At 46.2% G+C, this 15,301-nt stretch overlaps 1 protein-coding gene across 1 annotated transcript in view; it reads right to left on the minus strand.

The window, feature by feature from the left end:
- The window catches only part of kcnq3 (potassium voltage-gated channel, KQT-like subfamily, member 3), a gene marked incomplete at its 5' end in the record, with an annotated part of 182,856 nt that overhangs the window by 13,946 nt on the left and 153,609 nt on the right, over window positions 1-15,301 (minus strand). Inside the window, 2 exons of the mRNA XM_084139317.1 lie at window positions 3,903-4,002; window positions 4,364-4,569. Coding sequence (XP_083995443.1) covers window positions 3,903-4,002; window positions 4,364-4,569 — 306 coding nt within the window. The remainder of the gene's footprint in view (window positions 1-3,902; window positions 4,003-4,363; window positions 4,570-15,301) is intronic.

Consider the following 15,301-nt stretch of genomic DNA (forward strand, 5'->3'; position numbering starts at 1 on the left):
ACGATTAAAATTACAGGCCTCTCTCATCTTTTTAAGTGGGAGAACTTGCACAATTGGTGGCTGACTAAATACTTTTTTTCCCCACTGTACACAAAGTAGATGTCCTAACCGACTTGCCAAAACTATAGTTTGTTAACAAGACATTTGTGGAGTGGTTGAAAAACGAGTTTGAATTTTACATTTACATTTTAGTCATTTAGCAGACGCTCTTATCCAGAGCGACTTACAGTTAGTGAATACATATTTTTTTTTATACTGGCCCCCCGTGGGAATTGAACCCACAACCCTGGCGTTGCAAACGCCATGCTCTATCAACTGAGCTACATCCCTGCCGGCCATTCCCTCCCCTACCCTGGACGACGCTGGGCCAATTGTGCGCCGCCCATGAGTCTCGATTCGAACCAGGATCTCTTGTGGCACAGTTAGCACTGCGATGCAGTGCCTTAGACCACTGCGCCACTCAGAATGACTTGTGTATGTAAACTTTCGACTTCAACTGTAGGTGTTCCTCTTGTCCAGGTGGGAAAGGGCAGTGTGGAGTGCAATAGAGATTGCATCATCTGTGGATCTGTTGGGGCAGTATGCAAATTGGAGTGGGTCTATGGTTTCTGGGATAATGGTGTTGATGTGAGCCATGACCAGCCTTTCAAAGCACTTCATGGCTACAGACGTGGGTGCTACGGGTCAGTAGTCATTTAGGCAGGTTATCTTAGTGTTCTTGGGCACAGGGACTATGGTGGTCTCCTTGAAACATGTTGATATTACAGACTCAGTCAGGGACATGTTGAAAATCTCAGTGAAGATACTTGCAAGTTTGTCAGGGTATGCTCGGTGTACACGTCCTGGTAATCCGTTTGGCCCTGCGGCCTTGTGAATGTTGACCTGCTTAAAAGTCTTACTCACATCGGCTACGGAGAGCGTGATCACATAGTCATCCGGAACAGCTGATGCTCTCATGCATGCTTCAGTGTTGCTTGCCTCGAAGCAAGCATAGAAGTGATTTAGCTCGTCTGGTAGGCTTGTGTCACTGGGCAGCTCATGGCTGTGCTTCCCTTTGTAGTCTGTAATAGTTTGCAAGCCCTGCCACATCCGACGAGCGTCGGAGCCGGTGTAGTACGATTCAATCTTAGTCCTGTATTGACTCTTTGCCTATTTGATGTTTCGGCGGACGGCATAGCGGGATTTCTTGTAAGCGTCCGGGTTAGAGTCCCGCTCCTTGAAAGCGGCAGCTCTACCCTTTAGCTCAGTGCGGATGTTGCCTGTAATCCATGGCTTCTGGATGTGGGTATGTACGTACGGCCACTGTGGGGACGACATCATCGATGCGGTTATTGATGAAGCCAGTGACTGACGTGGTGTACTCCTCAATGCTATCGGAAGAATCCCAGAACATATTCCAGTCTCTGCTAGCAAAACATTCCTGTAGCTTAGCATCTACGTCATCTGACCACTTCCTTATTAACCGAGTCACTGGTGCTTCCTGCTTTAGTTTTTGGTGATAAGCAGGAATCAGGCGGATAGAGTTAATGTCAGATTTGCCAAATGGATGGCGAGGGAGAGCTTTGTATGCGTCTCTGTGTGTGGAGTAAAGGTGGTCTAGAGTTTTTTTCCCTCTGGTTGCACATTTAACATGCTGGTAGAAATGAGGTAGAACGGATTTAAGTTTCCCTGCATTAAAGTCCCCGGCCACTAGGAGCGCTGCCTCTGGATGAGCATTTTCCTGTTTGCTTATGGCCTTATACAGCTCATTGAGTGCAATGTTAGTGCCAGCATCGGTTTGTGGTGGTAAATAGACAGCTACGAATAATATAGATGAAAACTCTCTTGGTAAATAGTGTGGTATACAGCTTATCATGAGATACTCTACCTCAGGCGAGCAAAACCTTGATACTTCCTTAGTATTAGATTTTATGCACCAGCTGTTGTTTACAAATATCCACAGACCACCACCCTTTTGTCTTACGGGAGTCAACCGTTCTATCCTGCTGATGTAGCGTATATCCCGCCAGCTGTATGTTATCCATGTCGTCGTTCAGCCACGACTCAGTGAATCATAAGATATTACAGTTTTTAATGTCCGTTGGTAGGATAACCTTGATCTTAGGTCGTCCAATTTATTTTCAAATGATTGAACGTTGGCTAATAGGATTGATGGAAGAGGCAGTTTACTCGCTCGCCTTCGGTTCCTTACAAGGCACCCCGACCTATGTCCACGTTATCTCCGTCTCTTTCTCATGCGAATGACGGGGATTTGGGCCTTGACGGGTGTCTGTAGAATATCCTTTGCGTCCGACTCATTGAAGAAAAAATCTTTGTCCAATGCGAGGTGAGTAATCACTGTCCTGATATCCAGAAGTTATTTTTGGTCATAAGAGACGGTGGCAGAAACATGATGTACAGAATAAATTACAAATAACGCGAAAAAACACACATAATAATATAATTGATTAGAGGGCCGTAAAACGGCAGCGATCTCCTCCGGCGTCAGGGTGACACAATGTAATAAGCATGATGAGTTTGCCTTTTGTGAAGAGAATAAAATACGTTTATTCTATCAAGACACGAGGAGCACGCATGACAAGGACAGCTGGAGCGCACCTGATTGGTCATAAAAAATGGTGAAAAACATTTACTACATTCCTATTAAAGTGAGACGAGAAAATTATGGTTAACATAGCTATTATGTGATCCATTTTATAAAAATATAAATATAAAAAAGGCAGAAAATGGTGGTTGTGCATCATTGCGACGTTGACGCATGGTTCATTTTCATAAATGTCCAACCTATTATTAAAATCATCACAAACAAATACATTTGTTGAAACTAACGAGCATTACAAACCAGAAACATGGAGATAAGACAGATATTGTGCACTTCTCGCCAGATGTTACTCCCGCCCCGCCGGCAGGTACAAAAGTAACGCTGCGGTAGTTCTGTTCTCGGTCCATTTAATTTCAACTCAATGTCCCTAGAAATTAAATTACAGTTGCTAATGGTAGAGGACATATATAAGTTGTTTGTCATAAAATCTCTATCTATCTATGAGTAGAAAAAAGCAATCCAGTTTCTGGTGACCTTTCCCATAGTTTTATGGAGCTAGACAAGTCTCACTCTCACCTTTTTTTAATTGAAACCCTACAGAACTTGCCATCCCATGCAAAACCCTATTCACCCACGGACAATGGTATGGAAGGAAACAGCCCAGTGGCGGCAAGTCCATTAGGGCGTTCAGCTCTTGTGACTGGTAAAAAAAAAGTGAATAATTTAACTTTACAAGCACATGTCACTGTTATGTTTGTTATGGGGAAGGGATATAACGGTAAAACTAAAGAGAAACAGGTAATGATGCACTTTCCAGCACTGATGGAGAGTTATTACATAGAAACTACAGTCATTGTTTCCAGGTAACAACCATGGGCTGGTTGGGATGTCAGGAAAGGATTGGGGAAGAAACAACATGGTAACTACTAATGGTAATTACTAGTTAATTACCTAGTAAATACATAGTTATTACCATCTGATTACCAGGTTATTACCGAGCTGGAATGTAAAGAGGTACCACAATAAGGCCGGGATTAAAACAAAACTCATGTTGATCTCATGAAGTCAATCCTTGTATCCATAGCTCTGTCTATGAATTTAAAAGAGGTTACACTTCTCAGGTCCCATCCCTCAGTTTATAGAGAGCCAAGTGGTTGGCTTTAAAGTATGTCATATGCATGTAAGTTCTATCTCTTCCATTGATTTTTAGCTAGATGTGGCTAAAGTTAGCTGGAGTTGTAGTGGCTGTTCCAAATCATGGATTACAGTTTCTCCTGGCCACAGATTACTTTCAGGGTGTCGAACCATGTAACATTAAGTTGTTGAATACGGAACTTCCCCTTTAAACTCCTTCTACTACCTGACTGCCCTGATGACCAGCTTCAGCGTGGGGATCATCTCCTCCATGAGGATGTCTGCAGGGAAGCCCCTCTCCTCAGGGTCCTGCAGGGCTCCAGCATCTGGGAACAAAGACTGGCCCTACTTACAAACTACACGTTATAAAGGCTTTATATAGCATACATAAAGTCTTCATGAGCACTACATAGATATTTCACAAATCTTCCATAAGCCTATGTCATACCTTATTAAGGGTGACACAACAGTTCCTTGGGCAAAACAAAATAGGTCATAACTCCAGATTACCAAATACTGTAACACCAGATTATTTTACTGAATTATTTCACAGACGGTCACAGTTGTGTTGATTGACAGCAGGGTTGGTGTCAATTTAATTTCAATTCAGTCAAGTCAGAAAGTAAACTTTAATTATAATTGAGGAAATGTGGATTGGAATTGGCTGAATTGGAAGTGTTGTTATACCATCAGAGCTCTGACGCATGGTGTAGGCCTTCATCCGGAAGGCTGTGCGAAAGCGCTCCCGGTTACTGAAGCCGCCGGTTTTGGTTTCCTTGGAAGGACTCTCTTCAATGGAGTCCGGGTTCCCCGGCATCAGCACCCTGCCCCTCACTGCCGCCGACTGTCGCGAATTAGGCATGCGACAACGCTCCAGCAAACTCAGCTTTTGACTGAGACGAGAGAGAGGGGAGGGGAAAGTATTTTTACTAAGAGTGACTAAATGTATTAAGTTACATAGATGATAATAGCAGTAATGACAATATGGTAACAAACACTTAAACAAGGCAGGCAATCAGCTACTGTGAATCAAATTCTCCAAAATAGAGGTAAATTCAGGATCTTCTCTGTGGACACGCATTATGATACCAGACGCTCGACAGAAAACCCAATAACTTGGTTTCCATTTTGTTTGGGCTGTCTGCCTTGTACTGGAGACGGATTCACAGTCTTCTGCCTAAACGTAACAGTGCTTCAGTACTGAGGCGTAAACGAAGACTCAAAGACCGCAGTAGGAAAAACACAGCGATCAGCCGGTAAGAAACAATAAATCACCTCTCATTTTTGCTTATTTCCCGTTAGTTGTAGATCGGGCCACTTTTGTTTCTCATATGAACTAAAACTGATTTGATTTCCACTGTGATATCCACCTGATCTTTCAAACTACATGGAAACACTATCTCTCCTCCATCTTTCTCTTCCAATCCCTCTATTGTCTGTCTCTCTCCCCCTCTCTCTCTCCCTGTGTCAGACTTGACAGAGGTGCCTGGGACTGCCTTTGGGGCGGCTGCCAAGGAGCATTTAGGGGCAGTAATTCAATCCTGAGTGGTGAACATGGATTAGCAGAGAGGGGGGCAGCCAGGGCATTGGAGCAGAACGCATCCTCTTCTAGTCTTGTAATGAGGGCCTATCGGAACTCAGAAACAGAGGAGTGGGCCTGTGCCAGGACAATGGGTGCGCAGGACAATAATATCTTCTTTCTCCTGAAGTGTACACTCGTTCACCACCTCCCAAAAATCGAAAAGCATTGGATTGGTGGAGGCCTGGGATTCAGTGAATTTTGACCATATTTGTTTTATACCAGTAATTTCCTTTGAAGGGAATTGAACAAGTGCACAATTTGGGAGGAAGCAGAGATAATTGGGATGTAGCCAATGTTTAGAAAGGTGGTTGTTGTCAAAATAACATCCCATTATTTGTAGGCGAATGAATATCCATGAATGAAAAGGACTATTGAAAGGTGGGAGTACGAACATAAGTGGGCCCTGGGCCTTCTTGTCTTTCCCAGGACAATGTACACTACCGTTCAAAAGTTCGGGGTCACTTAGAAATGTCATTGTTTTCGAAAGAAAAGCAATTTTTTTGTCCATTAAAATAACATAAAATTGATCAGAAATACAGTGTAGACATTGTTAATGTTGTAAATGGCTATTGTAGCTGGAAACTGCAGATTTTTTATGGAATATCTACATAGGCGTACAGAGGCCCATTATCAGCAACTATCAGCCCTGTGTTCCAATGGCACGTTGTGTTTGCTATTCAATGCGAGAAATTGCTAAGAAACTGAAGATCTCGTACAACGCTGTGTACTACTCCCTTCATAGAACAGCGCAAACTGGCTCTAACCAGAATAGAAAGGGGAGTGGGAGGCCCAGGTGCACAACTGAGCAAGAGGACAAATACATTAGTGTCTAGTTTGAGAAACAGGTGCCTCACAGGTCCTCAACTGGCAGCTTCATTATATAGTACCCGCAAAACACCAGTCTCAACGTCAACAGTGAAGAGGCGATTCCGGGATGCTGACCTTCTAGGCAGAGTTGCAAAGAAAAGGCCAAAACGTCTGATGGGTGACAATATTAGCCTATCACTTGTGAATAATATATTATCACTTGTGAATGATGCAAGGCAAGGCTTTTTAGAATCATAGTCGCACACCTCATGTAGCCTAGCCCATAGGCCTATATGTTTTGATAAGGTTTGTATCACAACTAAAGTGTCCAAATAACTTAAAATTAAGCACATTAATCCGCTTTGTAAGGGGTGTAGAGCCTAACTGGCATACATAAGCAGCGCATGAGTTTCAAGTTCGGGGAAGATTATTTTCACCATAATAATGCACCTTTATAATAAAAGCATTACATGCATAATCGCATTTGCGGTCAAGGCTGAGGTGTATGTGGTGTGGGAGTCAGGCGCAGGACACCGAAGCTTAGTCCAACAAAGTTTACTGGTGAAACTACAAGGCAAATATACAGTAAACGGCCTCAAGAAAAAACAGAGGCGAGCTATACGCAAACAATGAGTAAAACAATAAACAATGAAACAGATACAAAACACGCAGAACTACGGACAGGCGAAAAACAACACACAACCTAACCAATACAACACAGGCAACTTATAGAACACGTAATCAGACACAAACGGACACAGGTGTGACAGACAGACAAAAGCAATCACACATAGAAACATTCAACGGTGGCAGCTAGTACTCCGGGGACGACGAACGCCGAAGCCTGCCCGAACTAGGAGGAGGAGCAGCCTCGGCAGAATCCGTGACAGAACCCCCTCCTTGACGCGCGGCCCCAGCTGTGCGCCGACCCCGGCCTCGGGGACGGCCAGGAGGACGCGGACCCGGGCGCGTGGGATGCCCACGGTGGAACTCCGTCAGGAGGGATGGATCTAGGATGTCCCTCCTAGGCACCCAGCACCGTTCCTCCGGACCGTACCCCTCCCACTCCACGAGATACTGGAGACCACCCATCCGGCGCCTCGAGTCCAAGATGGTCTGGACCCTGTACGCCGGGGCCCCCTCGATGTCCAATGGGGGCGGAGGGGTCTCTCCTATCTCATGTTCTTGGAGTGGGCCAGCTACCACCGGCCTGAGAAGAGACACATGGAACGAGGAGTTAATATTCTTGTACTCAATAGGCAGTTGTAACCTGTAACACACCTCGTTCAATCTTCTCAGGACTTTAAAGGGCCCCACAAACCGCCGACCCAGCTTCCGGCAGGGCAGGCGGAGGGGCAGGTTTCGAGTCGAGAGCCAGACTCGATCTCCCGGTGCGTATACCGGTCCCTCACTGCGGTGGCGATCGGCGCTCGCCTTTTGTTGACGGATGGCCCGCTGCAGATGGACATGGGCAGCGTCTCACGTCTCCTCCGAGCGCCGAATCCACTCATCCACCGCAGGGGCCTCGATCTGGCTCTCGTGCCATGGTGCCAGGACCGGCTGATAACCTAAAACACACTGGAAAGGTGTTAAATTGGTGGAGGAGTGGCGGAGAGAGTTCTGGGCCATCTCTGCCCAGGGGATATACCTAGACCACTCCTCCGGCCGGTCCTGGCAATAGGACCTCAGAAACCTACCCACATCCTGGTTGACTCGTTCAACCTGCCCATTGCTTTCTGGGTGGTACCCCGAGGTAAGGCTCACCGAGACCCCCAAGCGTTCCATGAACGCCCCCCAGACTCTGGAGGTGAACTGGGGACCTCGGTCAGACACAATATCCTCGGGGACCCCATAGTGCCGGAACACGTGGGTAAATAGGGCCTCAGCGGTCTGTAGGGCAGTAGGGAGACCCGGCATTGGGAGGAGACGACAGGCCTTGGAAAACCGATCCACAACGACCAAAATGGTGGTATTCCCCTGGGAGGGGGGTAGGTCGGTCACAAAATCCACCGAGAGGTGGGACCATGGTCATTGTGGAACGGGCAGGGGATGTAACTTTCCCCTGGGCAAATGTCTAGGCGCCTTACACTGGGCGCACACCGAGCAGGAGGAGACATAAACCCTCACATCCCTAGCTAACGTTGGCCACCAGTATTTCACGCTAAGGCAGTGCACTGTCCGGCCAATACCTGGATGTCCAGAGGAGGGTGATGTATGAGCCCAATAAATAAGGCGATCACGAACCTCGAGCGGAACGTACGTCCGCCCCACAGGACACTCGGGGGGAGTAGGGTCGGTACGCAGTGCCCGCTCGATCTCCGCATCGACCTCCCACACCACCGGAGCCACCAGACAAGACTCCGGCAGTATGGGAGTAGGCTCAATGGACCTCTCTTCTGTGTCATACCGCCGGGACAGGGCGCCTGCCTTACCGTTCTGGGACCCTGGGATGTATGTGATCTTAAAAACAAACCGGTCAGGAACATGTTCCACCTAGCCTGACGAGGGTTCAATCTCCTAGCTGCCCGGATGTACTCCAGGTTACGGTGATCAGTCAGAATGAGGAAAGGGTGTTGAGCCCCCTCAAGCCAATGCCTCCACACCTTTAGGGCCTGGACTACAGCTAACAGCTCCCTGTCCCCTACGTCATAATTACGCTCCGCCGAGCTGAGCTTCTTAGAATAGAACGCACAGGGGCGGAGCTTAGGTGGCGTGCCGGACCGTTGCGACAGGACTGCCCCAATACCGGCCTCGGACGAGTCTACTTCTACTTGGAATGGTAAAGAGGGATCCGGATGCGCCAGCACCGGAGCCGAGGTAAACAGGTTTTTCAGTTTGACAAATGCCCTGTCCGCCTCAGCTGACCACTGCAAGCGAACCGGACCCCCCTTTAACAGAGACGTAATGGGAGCTGCAACCTGTCCAAAGCCCCGGATAAACCTCCGGTAGTAATTAGCAAAACCCAAAAACTGCTGCACCTCTTTTACAGTGGTTGGAGTTTGCCAATTACGCACGGCCGACACACGGTCAAACTCTATCTTCACACCAGACGCGGACAACCGATAACCCAAAAAGGAGACGGATTCCTGGAAGAACAAGCATTTCTCTGCCTTGGCATACAAGTCATGCTCCAACAGTCTCCTCAAAACTCGGCGCACCAGGGCTACATGCTCGGCTCGTGTAGAAGAGTACACTAGGATGTCGTCGATGTACACTACCACACCCTGCCCATGCATGTCCCAGAAAATCTCGTCGAGACAGTGGATACACACGGCTCCGCGGAAGTGCCGCTCCTGTTTGGAGATCTATCGCACAATCCCCCTGTCTATGAGGTGGTAGCCGTTTTGCCCTCGTTTTGCTGAACACAAGTGCTAAATCCTCATATTCAGGGGGAATGCGCATTGCGGGCACTTGGTTCGGACTCTCTACCGAGGTCGCCCCTAAGGAAACACCTAGACATCTCCCTACACACTGGGCAGACCACTCCATAAGAGCCCTCTGTTGCCACGCAATGGTAGGATCATGGGCGCTTAACCAGGGAAGCCCCAGCACCACGGGATACGCAGGAGAGTCAATCAGATAAAACTGAATGATCTCCTCATGACCCCCCTGCGTCGTCATCTTAAGTGGTGCTGTGACTTCTCTGATCAACCCCGACCCCAAAGGCCGGCTGTCTAGGGCATGAACAGGAAAGGGGGCTTCTACCGGCAGAAGGGGAATTCCTAACCTATAACAAAATTCCCAGCTGCGCCTGAATCTACTAGCGCCTTATGCTGGGAATGAGGTGCCACCTGTGGAAATCTCACAGGTATACACATGTGACCAACAGAGAGCTCTGGGTAAGTGGGGCGCCTACTCACCTGGAATGACTCCCCAGTGCGTGACCTGTTGTCCCCTCTCCCAGGAGACCCTCCCCAGCACCTGGCCGCGGTGTGTCCTCCACGGCCACAGTTGGTGCAGGGGATGGCCCCCCTCGGGCTCTCTCTCCTCCTCTCTCTAGCGCCAGCACCTCCGAGCTCCTTGGGAATCGGCTCGGAGGTGCTGGAGGGTGGAATGGACGACCCCCACTCGGGACGTCCGCGGGTAGCCAGCAGGGTGTCGAGACGGATGGAGATGTCCACCAACTGGTCGAAGGATAGGTTGGTGTCCCTGCAGGCCAGCTCACGACGAACGTCCTCTCATAGGCTACACCGGTAATGGTCGATGAGGGCCCTCTCATTCCACCCCGCATCCGCCGCTAGAGTCCGGAACTCCAGGGCGAACTCCTGTGCGCTCCTCTTCCCCTGTCGGAGGTGGAACAGACGCTCCCCCGCCGCCTTCCCCTCAGGTGGATGATCGAAGACAGTCCTGAAGCGGCGGGAGAACTCCGTGTAGATGATGGTAGCAGCGTCTATTCCCCTCCATTCGGCGTTGGCCCACTCCAACGCCTTGCCGGATAGACAGGAGATGAGGGCGGAGACGCTCTCGTATCCCGAGGGCGCTGGGTGTATGGTGGCCAGGTAGAGTTCCACCTGCAGGAGGAACCCCTGACACCCAGCTGCAGAACCATCATATGCCCTCGGGAGCGAGAGCCGAATGCCACTGGGTCCCGGTGCTGAGAGAGGAGGACTGGCCGTTGGTGACTGGATGGTGTGAGAAGGCGTGGGCACCTCTCCCGTAACCAACCGGCGCAGAGTCTTGGACACCTCGTTCATGGCGGCCCCAAGTTGCCGGATCATGGTGTCTTGGTCGCTGATCCGATCTTCCAGCGACTTGGGTGCCGCCACTGCTCCTGCTGACTCCATACTGGTGTGTTGTTCTGTCAAGGCTGAGGTGTATGTGGTGTGGGAGTCAGGCGCAGGACACCGAAGCTTAGTCCAACAAAGTTTACTGGTGAAACTACAAGGCAAATATACAGTAAACGGCCTCAAGAAAAAACAGAGGCGAGCTATACGCAAACAATGCGTAAAACAATAAACAATGAAACAGATACAAAACACGCAGCACTACGGACAGGCGAAAAACAACACACAACCTAACCAATACAACACAGGCAACTTATAGAACACGTAATCAGACACAAACGGACACAGGTGTGACAGACAGACAAAAGCAATCACACATAGAAACATTCAACGGTGGCAGCTAGTACTCCGGGGACGACGAACGCCGAAGCCTGCCCTAACTAGGAGGAGCAGCAGCCTCGGCAGAATCCGTGACAGCTTATAATGTGAAGAAATAGCCTAATAGTTTATCACATTTTAAGCTAAACAGTCTGATATGTTGCGTCAGTCTCATTGCGTAAAAAAGTTTTGTTGATGCTAGTGGTTGTATTAATTTGGGATCTATTGCATCCCACAACTGTCCCAGACTATGTTTGGAATATTTATTTCTCACACAGAATAGGTCAACTTTTGTACTATGGGCGATAGTAGATTGACATAGGCTACTGCTTTTTCTGTTCGTTAGGCCTACTCATCTTGTTGGCTGACGAAAAGTAAATGTGGACAGTTCTTCCAATATCTTAAATATGCACCTCGGAATTGGATAATGACACGCGCAGTTGTGTCCGCGGAGTGTCTGTCTTCACTTGTAGCCTGTGAGAAAGACCCGATCACGTGATGGAGAGCCATGTGAGTGAGAGGTGCTTCCGAGCACGCAGCACTCAGGGAGAAGGGAACAATGGCCACTGGCCGTAAAAGGCATGGATTGTTCTAGGGTGCATTACGGCCACACAAAGGGGATGCCGCCGAGAAATTCAAGGCATTATCAAGTGCTTGTCAAATTGTGAATGAGAGACTGATGAAGTGTTTACAGCCTGCGCAAAAAAAATAAAAAGCAGAGCTCATGCTTTTCAAGCAACTTTTTTTCAAATCATCATTAGAGTCGCGTCATGTAATTTCGAACAACTAAAGTTACAGTAATAACTCTAAATTAAGCATATAGGAGTACCTATTTCTTTGTTAACCACTCAACACAGAATAGCCGCATGTACGCACTCCCTCAAATCGTTTGGGGAAAATATCCTTTCTATTTTATTCAGCTATGTTAAATTGTATTCTTCATACTATAAAATAATATAAAATAATGCCATGGAATTATAACCAAATCTTGACTGCTAAATGAACTAGTGTAGCCCACAGCCAAATGGCATAGCCAGATCAGGACCTAACATAATGACAACTCAGAGTATGCTATTCTGTTCTTCTGAAATAGACTACATTTTCTTCATATCATGCTTCTTTAGACCTGTCTAAAATAAATAATGGATTTATTGTAATGGTGTAGGCTATATTACATGGATTTATTAGACTTTTTTTATGTAGATGTTCCAAAGGTCTGCATCAGTGGCTTGTAGGGTATGTGTGGAAGCCATGAGATGCTAAATGTGTTTGTTAATTAACGGTCAGTTACTGTGAGACTGACAGTTATTTGTTTGACAATCACCGGGTGACGAAAATGTCGTGACCACCACAGCTCTACTTATGGCATTAATGTGTCTTCAAATAAATAAATAAATATTATTTTGAAAGAACATCTGTCAAATCATTTGCATACAGGGAGAGACCAGGAAACCTGGTCACAATGCAGACACAGTGGACGGATTACAGATACATTTCAATACCATGTGTAGACACATTTCTGGAAATGTGGACAAGACACAGGACACATGTTAGTGCCAGGTATAAACTACGCTTAAGAGAGGGAGGTGAAGGTGATTAAATGATATGAAAGAGGAATAGAAAAAGAGATGTAGGCAACAGGATATATTTAGTCTCCATTTTTTTTGAGAGGGAGAAGGAAAACTGACACAGGAGGAGATGAAAGAGAAGACAGACCAGGATATGAACAGAGAAGGGACCATATGAAAAATAAATGGTGTGGTACTGTAGTGACGTTAACAGAACACCTAGCAACGTTGTCAAGATTTGCGGATTTTAGCGTAATGGCTAATGTTTTGGGGTTCACAGTCGCTGGACCCCCCGAATTCACTGCAGTATGTAGTAAATGCATCAACCCATTGTTTTATTGTTAAGTCTTAATCTGGTCAGTAAATTGAATGGAATGACCGGCCAGATGACATTATATGAGCAACACATAATAAAGAACTTGAATCAATCACTTCCTAATGGTTTTGATACATTTTGATGTGGCCCTGTATAGGGCTGTGGCGGTCATGACATTTTGTCAGCCGGTGATTGTCAAGCAAATAACTGCAGGTCTCACGGTAACTGACCGTTAATTAACAAACACATTTAGCATCTCCCGGTTCCATGCATAGCCTACAAGCCACTGATGCAGACCTTTGGAACATCTACATTTTGAAAAGTCTAATAAATCCATGTAATATAGCCTACACCATCACAATAAATCCATTATTTATTTTAGACAGGTCTAAAGAAACATGATGTGAAGAAAATGTAGTCTATTTCAGAAGAACAGAATAGCATACTCTGAGTTGTCCTTATGTTAGGCCCTGATCTGGCTATGCCATATAGCTGTGGGCTACACTAGTTCATTTAGCAGATAAGATATGCTTAGAATTCCGTGGCATTATTTTATAGTATGAAGAATACAATTGAACATAGAATTTATAAAATAGAAAGGCTATTTTCTCCAAACAATTAGAGGGAATGCGCACATGCGGCAATTCTGTGTTGAGCGGTTAACAAAGCAACAGGTATTTATTTAACTTTAGTTGTGATACAAACGTTGGGCTATATGTTTAGATTTTTAATACATTCTAAGGCTGCATGATGCTACTCTAATGATGATTTGAAAAAAGTCGCTTGAAAGGCATGAGCTCTGCTTTTGTTTTTTTGCGCAGGCTGTACACACTTCATCAGTCTCATTCACAATTTTACAAGCACTTGATAATGCCTCGACTTTCCCGGTGGCATCCCCTTTGTGTGGCCGTAATGCCCCATAAAACATTCCATGCCTTTTGCGGCCAGTGGCCACTGTGCCCTTGGGCTGAATATAATAATTATAATTCCCTTCTCCCGGCTGCGTGCTCCGAAGCACCTCTCACTCACATGACTCTCTCAGATATCTCAATTCTAATTAGTCAATGCCAGTCACATGATCAGGTCTTTCTCACAGGCTACAAGTGAAGACAGACACATCGAGTCCTTATCCAATTCCGAGGCGCATATTGAAGATATTGGAAGAACTGTCTACATTTACTTTTCATCAGCTTAAAATGTTGATAAACTATTAGTCTATGTCTTCATATTATAAGCGCAGCAATGTGCACACGGCAGTAGGCTATAAGCGCAAATGTTCCATTAGCGGGAAAACACCATTCTCAAATGTTACCGCAAATGCGATTATGCTTGTAATACTTTTATTATGAAGGTGCATTTATATGGTGAAAATGATCTTCCCCAAACTTGAAAGTATGTATGCCAGTTAGGATCTACACCCGTTCTAAAGTGGATTAATGTGCTTAATTTTAAGAAGTTATTGGCCACTAGTTGTGATACAAACCTTATCAAAACATATAGGCCTATGGGCTAGGCTACATGAGGTGTGCGACTATGATTAGAAAAAGTCGCAAAAAAAGGCATGCGCTGTTTCCTGCCTTACTGCACACAAGCTGGGCATCATTCACAAGTGATAATATATCATTCACAAGTGATAGGCTAATATTGTCACCCATCAGACTATCCTTGATTTAATCTTTACATATACTAAATAATATATGTGTGAAATTAGTTTTGATTTAGAATGGACCATTATCTTGCACCTGTCTCGATAACAGGAGCAGTGGGAAAAAAATACATGTCATCTATGCACTTAAATAGCAAATGGAGGACGCTTTTCCCGTGTTTCATTTTCATATCAGCCAAGTAGGCTATGCTCCTGTTGTAAAGAGAAGCAATGTACTTAATATTAGGAAAGTTGAGAAATAAATATAGTAGGCCTAGCCTATAGAAAGCTGATGGGATCAAAACTCTGTTTTCTCTCGCAATTGCATAGCCTATAGAAATGTTGCGCAACATGAGCTCTCATGAGGTGTTTGATTAGATTTTACATTTGCATTGATTTCAGGGTGATTAGAGGGACAATAGAGTGCTGAGTACCAGGCAGTTAGCAAGTTTGGTAGGATACTAATGACCATCAGCAGCATCAGACCATGGAGAAGCCTAATTACTGTGAATAAACGGTCAAGTGGAATTTGACTGCCGCCATGGCTCATGACTGCCGGTGTGGCGGTAATATAGTCACCGTAACAGCCCTAGCCCTGTATTAAT

Source organism: Coregonus lavaretus, assembly GCF_964263955.1.
Source record: "Coregonus lavaretus genome assembly, chromosome: 23".
Classification (NCBI taxonomy): Eukaryota; Metazoa; Chordata; class Actinopteri; order Salmoniformes; family Salmonidae; genus Coregonus; species Coregonus lavaretus.